At 43.5% G+C, this 11,283-nt stretch overlaps 1 protein-coding gene across 5 annotated transcripts in view; it reads left to right on the forward strand.

Moving 5' to 3' along the window:
• Positions 1 to 10,808, forward strand: part of LAYN (layilin) — a 36,344-nt gene extending 25,536 nt beyond the window's left edge. For 3 of the 5 annotated variants that reach the window (XM_077249773.1, XM_077249772.1, XM_077249774.1), the window contains 5 exons: positions 3,189 to 3,346; positions 4,739 to 4,783; positions 7,002 to 7,076; positions 8,763 to 8,859; positions 9,556 to 10,808. In XM_077249773.1, the coding sequence (XP_077105888.1) occupies positions 3,189 to 3,346; positions 4,739 to 4,783; positions 7,002 to 7,076; positions 8,763 to 8,859; positions 9,556 to 9,919 (739 nt within the window). In that variant the 3' untranslated portion in view covers positions 9,920 to 10,808. The remainder of the gene's footprint in view (positions 1 to 3,188; positions 3,347 to 4,738; positions 4,784 to 7,001; positions 7,077 to 8,762; positions 8,860 to 9,555) is intronic. The other 2 variants (XM_077249775.1, XM_077249776.1) reach the window with 1 other exon arrangement.
• The last annotated feature ends 475 nt before the right edge of the window (positions 10,809 to 11,283 follow it).

The raw sequence follows: 11,283 nt of genomic DNA on the forward strand, positions 1-11,283 counted from the left end.
AATGCGGTCCGTCACCGCTGGCATTAACCCTATGTGAGCGGTGACCGGAGGGGATTATGGAGCGAGCGGGCGCCGGGCACTGACTGCAGGGGAGTAGGTAGGGACTAATCGGACTGTGCCTGTCGCTGATTGGTCGCGGCAGCCATGACAGGCAGCTGGCGAGACCAATCAGATTTCCGTGACGGAAGTTGCCGACAGAAAGACAGACAGACGGAAGTACCCCTTAGACAATTATATATATAGATATATCACACACCATACACACATATATATACACACTATATACACATATCACAAATCATACTCGGACATACATGCACACACACACGCATCATACACTGTACGCACACGACAGGATACATACACATAACACACTACTCTATACACACATATATATCACACCATACACACACTCACACACATGCATGCACAAACATATACACATCACACATACATATATACATACACCAAAGCATACACTCATACATACACAGGCATACAAATACACATCACACGCCATATACACATACCGTATGTATACATATATACATCACATACATGCATGCACAGACACACACAGACACATAGCAGACATATATAAACAAAATGAAGCATTATGTGAAATACTGAAGTACAGACCACTGTGAAAAATGAAGGACAAAAGATGGTTCTACACCACAGCATAGAAATTATATACAGAAAAAGGTGTAAATTAACGAAAGTACAAAGTAAAATATATAAAAAGTAACTTTTATTATAACTCACTAAAAAACAGTGCCATTGACATAAATAGTATAACTATCAAAGTTAGCCATAAGATGGCACCACTAGTAGTTTACAGGCGTCATGCATGCAGTAAATATAAACTGAAACCCACACATGAGATGTGACCAAAAGAAAAATGGTACCGGTAAGTGGTAAGCAGTAGTACAAGGTACAAATGAGGAAACCATAAATCATGTAATGTCACAAAACAAAGGTGGGCAAGTGCAAAAGGTACATGGGGCAAAATATTTACCAGCAATACACTGTGGCACCAGGAGTCCCTATACACCTATGCGGCTGTTGGGTTCGTGTCAGGAGACCCGCGGCCAGTTTGTGTGCAGTATCACGGTCCATACACGGAGGTGTCAGATCGGTTCTAAAGGGCTATCAAGGGTATCGAATAGATAAGACTCCTCTCCTGAAGCTTCAGGTGGTTGACCAAAGAGTGACCATGATCCTGTAGAGATCGAGTGATATCACGAGGGTCATGCTGGCCCACCTGAGCACTAGAACATTTCTTGTAGGCTCAGGCCTTGATAAAATAAGTGGCCACTAGAGCAGTAGCACCTCAAAGATCCTGCAGAAGACAGTCCCAGATTGAGCCGACTTTAGAGCCAATCAAACTTGGGTAATAGTGTCCAATTTATAAGAATTGATATTATCCTCCAGCCTTGTCCACCTTGTTGGAGATTGCTGGCCTTTGGTTCCCAGCTGTGGTCTATAGACTTACAATTGAGTAGATTCTTTTTGTTTTTCTTTTATTGTCTTGGCATAGAATGAAGAGGGACACGTGTATGGAATAATTCAGTTTCCCAACCTCAGGGTTTAAAATATAGTGACATCTCTTTGAGACGACCTGACAATTACATCGAAAAGTGTTCTCCTAAAGGTGGTCCTGTAGAAGAAGAGTCAGTATGGGGCTCCTCTGCTATGGAGGACCACCCAGTATGCCCATGCTTTACACAGACAACCCATTTCTCCTGTCATGCAGGATACCATGGCCATTCTTTCCGCTGATTTTGGGCTACCTTCCTTCTAAAGACTTTGTCCTAGTTGCCTGATAACTCTAGGACACTTCTTCAGCATTCTTCTCTTTTTGTGATTTCTGAATCTGCTAAATGATAATGTCCTAGAATGGAGTCAGCCATGATAATTCATCACCTTAGCAGAAACTCCCGGACTCCATGTTCTGGGACCCCAGACATTCAACCGTACAGAATCAATATTAATCCAAACAGCGTTCTTGGACGAATATTATAATATTTTATTAGTTTGGATGGATACATACACGGCCAAATATGGACATATTTTTATTTTTTAGATTTTTATAATTTTCTCAGTAAAGTATGGTGATATGATATTTTAAAAATTTTTCTTCCAATTTTTATTAGTACTTGAACCTGCGATCGCTTGTATAAAACACTGCAACAGTATAATAGTCGTGTATTGTAAAATTACAAATCTCCTATGAAACCGAGCTATAGCCTAAAGGAGTGTTCCCATCTCCAAGATCCTATCCCTAATAATAGAAAATAGCTCCAATTAGAAATGTAGTACAGTTCTTCTGATTCTCTATGTCGCTTACCCCATGTGCAGGGCATTGCAGAAGGTTAGGTACCCACGGTTACGACCAATAACAACTAACTGTCACTGTATGAGTGGTCGTAACCATGGATACGTAAGCCACTGCAATGCCCTGTACATGAGGTAAGTGACGTAGCTCTGAGACGCTATGCTGCATTTCTAATTGGAGGTATTTGCTAATATAATTATTACACCTACTACCTATTGGGATAGGATCTTGGAGACGGGAATACCTCTTTAAGTGTATAATCATTGCAGACTAGGGGTCCCTCAGTAGGGACCCCATTTCCAACCTCTTAAATGCCTCTGTCAGAATTAACTGAAGCATCTGAGGGGTTAAACTGCCAGCAGATTGACTCTGGTGCCAGCTGTATAGCACACAGCCAGCACCCACGCTGTTTGGAGCAGCTCTTGCGCCCTAGGACAGGTCAGACCCACCAGATGCTGAGGGTCCCGGCACTTGTCCTGTTAACTGGCCTAGTAAATCACACCGCCAAGGCCTTCCTCACAATTACGGTAACTCATTTTTCAGTGAGCATCATCTACATTCGAAGCTTTGCCATAGATTCCTTCATATTAGCATTTTTTTCCAGTAAAATGATGGATATGTTCATGTCGCCCATAGCAACCAATCACAGCGCAGCTTTCATTTTACCCGAGCTGTTTGAAAAATGAAAGCTGAGCTCTGATTGGTTGTTATGGACAACAAAGACAGCGGACGGTTTTGATAAACGAGGCCTAGCCGGTGTATGATCCATGTGCTCCTCCGGTGAGGGGATTGTTACTTTTCTGGCACCATTATTGCTCTTTGTAAAGATTTTTAACATCTCGTTTGGCAGGAATTGGTACGCGGACGAGCCGTCGTGCGGCAGCGAGGTGTGCGTGGTCATGTACTACCAGCCGTTTGCTTCCCCCGGTGTTGGCGGACGATACATGTTCCAGTGGAATGACGACCGATGCAACATGAAGAACAATTTCATCTGTAAATATTCAGAAGGTCGGAGCTTTCATCTCTTCACCAATTCTTTGATCAATGAGTCTCCCTCCATGTTTTAAGAACATTGCAACTCCCAGAATTCCCTACAGGCTTCCAAATTTAGCTGTGAATTAAAGGGGTTTTCCAGCCTAACCAAGTAATTGCCTAACCATTGGACCCAACTCCAGAATAATGGACTTGAGTCTCCCATTCTCCCCTGGTTCCCCACCGGTCGTGGTGTTGGTGGAGGGTGGGGTAGGACGGTCAGGTCTCTGACCCAGGTGACACCCAAGGTAGCCGAGCGCTGCTCTGCATTTGGCCATCTTCATCAGGGTCACAGGCTTGCATGGAGCAGCAGGACACCCGTGCATTCAGCTCCTATTTGCTGTGGTCCTGTGACCAGGAAAGATATGGGGAAACGGAGGTCCAGTAGATAGGCGGTAACTCGCCTCGTTAAAAGTTGTCGAGAAATGAAGAACCAGAGGTGACATTTCTGGATGGCTGTAGATGAGCAAATTAATTGGGATTCATTACGAATTTCCTGGAAATTTTAGGTTCTGATGAATCTCAAAATTTTGGGGTTTTGGTTCTTACAAATGTCGGCCGACTGATGAATTCTTTCGAGGGCTGGGAAGGGGTTAAGAAAAAAAAAAATCACCTGTTTGTGGCCCTCACTTGACTCCTTATGTTGCCTCAGCTCCCCCCAGTTCTCCACATGGAAGTTCTCCATGGGAAGAACCCAAGACAGAAGTGGAGGACCGGGGAGCTGTATCGGCGTAATGAGGCAAGGGAGGGACATGGACAGGCGAACAGTATGTGTTTTTCTTATTTTTAACCCCTTTATTCCCCTCTGTTGATTATGCTTTGGGGGTCTAGAAACACTTCAGAGCATAGTAAACACCTTTTTTGCGCCAATCAGGCCATTTGATTCAGACCAAATTTATTTGAACCATTCCTGCCTGAAAGAAGAGAGAAGAGAAAAAAAAATCACCATGAAAAAGACAACCCAAAATAATCTTAAAGGGATCATAGAATCCTAGAATGTTAGAGTTGGAAGGGACCTCCGGGGTCATCGTGTCCAACCCCCTGCTCAATGCAGGGTTCACCAAACCTTCTGAGACGGATATTCTCATGTTATGTTATGGCTAAGGAATGTCATCAGTTTATGATCGGAGGGGTCCAACCACTGGGACCCCCCTACACATCCTGCAATGCTGTGCCTCAGTGGGTTCCCTATCCCTGCATAGCCAGGTGGTGCCAGAGGAGTTAGATCAGCATTGTGCCCTCTTTAGTCTCAGGATCTGTTCAAGCTTCTACTGAGTGCTTGCCACCATGTCTATGATAGGAGTAGCCCTATTATATGGAGTCATATAATTACATTAGATCTGATTTTAACATTTTTCATTTTCTTAGCGGTGAAGTCAACGCATCCCCCAACACAAAACGGGCCGCACACCGGTAAGTAACTAAGTAATAATGTCACGTCAGCTGCAAAAGTTATTCTGGGTACATGGGAACCTACAGATTAGATAGTTATTTGCTTTAGAGGGTTCATTACTAGAAAACTTACAGTGGGGAAAATAAGTATTTGACACTCTGACGATTTTGCAAGTTTTCCCACCTACAAAGAATGGAGACGTCTGTAAGTATTATCGTAGGTATACTTCAACTGTGAGAGACAAAATCTAAAAGAAAAAAAACAAACAAACCACATTGTATGATTTTTACATAATTAATTTGCATTTTATTGCGTGAAATAATTATTTGATACAATAGAAAAACAGAACTTAATATTTGGACCAGAAACCTTTGTTTGTAATTACAGAGGTCAGATGTTTCCTGTAGTTCTTGATCACATTTGCACACCCTGCAGCAGGGATTTTGGCCCCCTCCTACATACAGATGTTCTCCAGATCTTTCATGTTTTTGGGCGGTCGCTGGGCAATATTGACTTTCAGCTCCCTCCAAATATTTTCTATTGGGTTCAGATCTGGAGACTGGCTAGGCCACTCCAGGTCCTTGAAATGCTTCTTATGGAGTCACTCCTTAGTTGTACTGGCTGTGTATTTCAGGTCAATGTTATGCTGGAAAACCCAGGTATGACCCTTCTTGAATGTTCTTATTGAGTTTGTTGTCCAAAATCTCACAATACGGTGCAGTCATCCTGTCCCCTTTGCAGAAAAGCATTCCCAAAGTATGATGTTTTCCCCACCATGCTTCATCGTTGGGATGGTGTTGTTGGAGTTGTTCTCATCCTTCTTCTTCCTCCAAACACGGTAAGTGCAGTTGATACCAAAAAGTTCTATTTTGATCCCATCTGACCACATGACTTTCTCCCATACCTCCTCTGGATCATCCTGATGGTCATTTGCAAACTACAAACAGGCACGGACATGTGCTGGCATGAGCAGGGGTACCTTGCGTGCCCTGCAGGATTTAAATCCATGACTGTGTAGTGTGTTACTAACAGTAATGTTTGAGACTGTGGTCCCAGCTCTATTCAGGTCACTGACTAGGTTTTCCCATGTAGTTCTGGGCTGATTACTGACCTCTCTCAGAATCATCCTAACCCTTCGAGGCGAGATCTTGCATGGAGCCGTAGAACGAAGAAGATTGACAGTCATCTTATGTTTCTTCCATTTTCTAAAAATTGTGCCAAAAGCTGCTTGCTTATTGTTCTGTAGCCTGTCCCAGCCTCGTGCAGGTCTACAATGTTGTCCCCGGTGTCCTTAGACAGCTCTTTGGTCTTGGCCATGGTGGAGGGGTTGTAGTGTGATTGATTGTGTGGACAGGTGTCTTTTAAACAGGTAATGAGTTCAATCAGATTTACTTAATACAGGTAATGAGTGCAGAGTAGGAGGGCATCTTAAAGAAAAACTAACAGGTCGGTGAGAGCCAGAATTTTTGCAGGTTGGTCGGTGATCAGATACTTATTTCATGCAATAAAATGCAATTTAATTATGTAAAAATCTTACATTGTGATTTTCTGGTTTTAATTTTTAGATTAAAACTAAAAATTGTGCCAAAAGCTGCTTGCTTATTGTTCTGTAGCCTGTCCCAGCCTCGTGCAGGTCTACAATGTTGTCCCCGGTGTCCTTAGACAGCTCTTTGGTCTTGGCCATGGTGGAGGGGTTGTAGTGTGATTGATTGTGTGGACAGGTGTCTTTTAAACAGGTAATGAGTTCAATCAGATTTACTTAATACAGGTAATGAGTGCAGAGTAGGAGGGCATCTTAAAGAAAAACTAACAGGTCGGTGAGAGCCAGAATTCTTGCAGGTTGGTCGGTGATCAGATACTTATTTCATGCAATAAAATGCAATTTAATTATGTAAAAATCTTACATTGTGATTTTCTGGTTTTAATTTTTAGATTCTTTCTCTCACAGGTGAAGTATACTTACGATAAAAATTACAGACCTCTCCATTCTTTGTAGGTGGGAAAATTGCAAAATCGTCAGTGTGTTAAATATTCATTTTCCCCACTGTAGATGTTTTGGGGTTTGTGTAATTAAAGGACACCTAACACATGGTCTTACGCCCTGTGCAGGGTCTGACCAGGCAGGCGATGCCGCACACCGGGATCCTCTCCTCGCTGCTCTTATAAACATACCCGGTGCACATCTGTAAAAAGTGATCACTGCTGGATTATTATTATTATTATTGCATTATTTTTAAGATGTAGAAGCTGTCGCCAGCCGACCGCCGGATGTTTCCATAAAGAACGTCAATCAGACGGCCAAAGATGCTGAAGGTGAGCGAGGGCCGTCCCGAGTCAATAAATAGGACAAAGCTAAAGTGTAACTAAACTTTTATAACTTTTTTGATATAACGTAGCCCTGCACCTCTCACATGTAAATGACAGAAAAAAGTCACATATGCTGCATTTATTATTTTTTTATGCTAAACCCCGTCCAGTCTTTTTTTTGTGCACCCACACAGAAATAGTGCCCCTAGTGAAGCCATTTAGTGTTCTCAAACAGTACGATACCCTTTTTAAGCCCCTCCGCACTGCATGATGTCCCCACCGTGCCCCCCATCAGCAAGTGACATCACAGCACCTGAGACGGCTCAGACTTTCAGCTCCCGCTCCGCAGCTGATATCGGGACACGCTACCAACTTCTTGGACAGATTCCCAAATCCAGGAACGACCCACTGGATCCAGCAAAGTTGGGAAGTACACTCTCATGACACAGCTGTCGGGTGACCCAGGACCAGGGACTCCTTCCCTGTTATAACACTAGGGGGCGCCCTAGCTCATATGCTCCCTGAGATACTTCTGAAGGTGAAGATGCCGGGGCCTCCAGCCTCGCCTTCTCTCCTGAGTTAGCCCTCCGTCTGTTCTGCTCCCCCACCCAGGGAAGAGGGGGCGCTACTGTGCACTGTAGTACACCAACCAGACAAACAAGGCAACACAGACAAGGGTTAACAGAAAACTCCAGGCATACAAAATATTCACTCACATATAACAGAAGAATGTACCGGGGTGTGAAGGTAGGGAAATAAACTAAAATAGAGAAGGATAAGGAATTACCACGCATACAAACCAAGCATCAGTCACAGATAACTCCTCCAACTCTCCTTCTCATATGTGCTCCTCTCCCACCATCAGCTATGCAGCAAATGCTAGCTCTGACAAGGATTTGTTACCAATCCCAGATAATAAAGGGGAAAGGAGTGGCTAACTGAGCTCAGCTGTGAGCACAGGGATTTCTAACATGGCCGATTAACCCCTGTTCTACCAGAAGGAATATACACAATTAAAATGAAGGAGAAGTGCTTCTTCTCAGCGCTGGTGTAGGAGCAATCAGACGCTGCGTTCTTCTGGCTTCACACTGTTGCGGTAACCCCGTGACATACACAGCCCCTTAAATGTCCTGTAGATCAGCAATGGGTCCGTGTCCTTAGACCCCCCCTAATGGCTCAAACCACAGGGCAGAAGCGCCCATCTCCTGCACGAGCTCGCTCACAGCAATGTACAGGCTTAACAGAAAGTCACTGTGCGAGTTCAGGAATTGAGCCCTTCTTCCTGGCGGATTGAGCGATCAGTAGGGGTCTTGGGATCCGGACATTTAAGGGTCTCAAATACATATAAAAAAGGTTAAGTTACACTTTAAGGTCGCTGTACAATTTAGAGCAGGACTGGACGGCCATCTATTGTGTATTGGGGTGTCTTGATTTTCCTTCATTGGTAAATTTTGGGGAAAAGATGGGTTGGACAGGTTAACAGTCAATTTGCCTGATCTTCTGCTCCCACGGGTCAGTCAGCATTAAGGCATGAGTAGAGCGTGTATGGGGAAAGGGTCAGGAAAAAAGCTGTCTAATGTTCCTGGATGGAGTGTCTCCAGGGTATGGGGAGCACAATGCATCAGGCTTAGTTTGTTACCATGGCTGAATTCGGGGGGCTCGCGCATAGAATAATTTGTTGCATTATTTTAGAGTCCAATGTGCATTTTGTCCTGATTGCCACCATCCCGGTGCTGACGCTGCTGATGATATTCCTCGGAGTATTGTGCTGCTGCATCATAGAGAGGAGGTGAGATTTACTCATTTTTTTTATCTATGTCCATGTAAATATTTTCTAAGAAGAGAAGTCTGCATCAAACGGGCCCCTTCTCTGTAGTCAAATCTGCTGATATAGCAAAAAAAAACAACCTTCCATGACTTCCCTTTCCTGCCACTCCCAGTGCTTGAACCTCTTGGTATGTGACCCGGCTTGTCTTCTGACCTGTTTGACTGTCTCACGTCTCGGTTATCTCTGCTCTCGACTGGCTCTGACTTCTGGCTTCTATTTGACCACATATATTGGTATGACCTCTGGTACTTCTTGTTCTGACTGTTTCTGACTCAGCTCGTCTGACCACTCTCTCGCCACTTGGTGGCACCTGTGCTGCTGCTCAGTGGTGCTACGCTGTGCAACCTCTCTTCCCTCACCAGCATCCCCTGGTGGAGGTTGCGCTATACTGCTCTGCAGCAGCATTACACATCTGTATTGCAACAGATTTTTATGGATACATTGCAATTATTAACCTGGGAAATTGTATTTGATCGTGTCCATTTTAAACTGTTGATGAAAAAATATGGATGTAAGAAACGGGACACGCGGATAGAAAACGGATACATTTCGTCTGAGTTTTTCAGATGATTTTTCATGCGCTTGTCTGAAGCATGCTTTTCTTCTGCATCCGTGACTCTTTTAGGATTAATGACCAATTATTTGATTTTCTTGAAGGAAACAACACCAAAGTGAAGCCTCCGTGAAAGAGCCGAGCTTCTGGTTATCTCCAAACCGGCGCAACAGCCCAAACCTGGAAATCTACAATGTCATTAAGAAGCAGACGGACGCCGACTTAGCAGGCACGAGGCCAGATATCCGGAACACGTCCTTCCGAGGTCCCTCCGGAGAAACGTCGCCTCCCGACAACCTCTCGGGCGATTACGATAACATCGCTGGACATCACTCGGAGAGCGGATTCGTCACTCTGGCCAGCACGGAAAGCGGCTTTGTCACCAATGAACTCTATGAGCTCAGCCACGACAGATACGGAAGAAGCACAGAGTCCGGCTGGGTAGAGAACGAAATCTACGGCTATTAGATCACACAAAGGACTGAGGAAATCATATTTGTAAGGCGGGTTTCCCTATAAATACAATTAGGAAGATTGCTTGTGGTGGAATAAGTACGTGATGCGGATAACATTATACAATGGATTTTCATGGCCAATCCTTAAAAAAATGATGATGATGCGATTTTGATTTATTTTCTCAACTTGCAAATTTCTATGCAATTACTCATCTCACCACTAGATGGCGGCATTGACAAAGGGAAAAAAAACTCACGGTATTTTTTTTTTTCTCCTGAAAATTGCTGTTTTTATTCTCATTTTATGTTTTGCACGTTTTCCCCTTGGAGATCTGATCCAAACTACCTCAAATGAAGCCCCCAGACATGGCAAAATTGCTCAAGCCCTGAGATATTTTTGTTTTTTCTGGTTAATATAGCAATTTGCTCACACAATTGTATGTATCCTTCTGTATGATGGAAATATAAAGATGCATTTTCCTATCCGCCAATAATGATCATAATGTTTTCTTTATGCCGTTATCATATATGTCTGCAGCTTCATCCTTGGTAATCATCCACCTCTCAGACGGCCTTCATGAGAAGAACTATACCGTTTATTGATTTTGGAAGGGGACACTCTTTTTGTTGTTAGGTTTTGCAATCCATTATAATAGCCTTTATATATGTTTCCCCCTCTATGGCCTTTCTATGAGCGATGGACTTGGCAAGAATGCAGTTCCTCGGGGGCGTGGCTCTTGGCTCTTGCACTAGTTCCGGCCCTCTAGGAGAAATAGCGGGTGGGATTCCAAATATACTGATTCTATTTCCATAACCCTCTTTTCATTTTTAATTGATTTTAACCTCTTCACAATGTGGTTTCAGCTGCATCTATTTATGCAGAATGAGGACTGCATTTCACGGAGAAGATGGATGCATTTGTTTTTTTATTAGCATAATCGTCCTGATTTTCTAAGATGAGAGAATATAAGCTGTTGTGACCCTATCCTAAAAGTTCCCAATGTGTCTCAGGAGATCATCAGTTCCCCCTCCACCTCTCTTCCTTCTTACAATCTGGTTGTAAGGCTAGATGCTGCAGCAGAAGCCTCTCCCTCTTTCCAAAATTCAGTCCAAGGAGGAAAATAAGGTGAAAGTCCATCGCCTTTAACTAAGCTCCAGAAGTGCCCTCCAACCAAAAATGGAAATCATGGAAGTGAAGAAAATTAACACTTGTGTTCTCCGTAAGACAACTGACTGCAGCAGAAACCTCCCAAAAGTGGTCATCGAGCTGTTAGGACCTTTCTAATTGCAGATAAATCCTTATTATGATCTTTACGGGCCCAAAGACATGAAAAGGTTTAGAGTCTTTGAATATTGATTGTGAATGGTTTAAAAGCA

The sequence above is a fragment of the Ranitomeya variabilis genome, chromosome 4, assembly GCF_051348905.1.
Source record: "Ranitomeya variabilis isolate aRanVar5 chromosome 4, aRanVar5.hap1, whole genome shotgun sequence".
Classification (NCBI taxonomy): Eukaryota; Metazoa; Chordata; class Amphibia; order Anura; family Dendrobatidae; genus Ranitomeya; species Ranitomeya variabilis.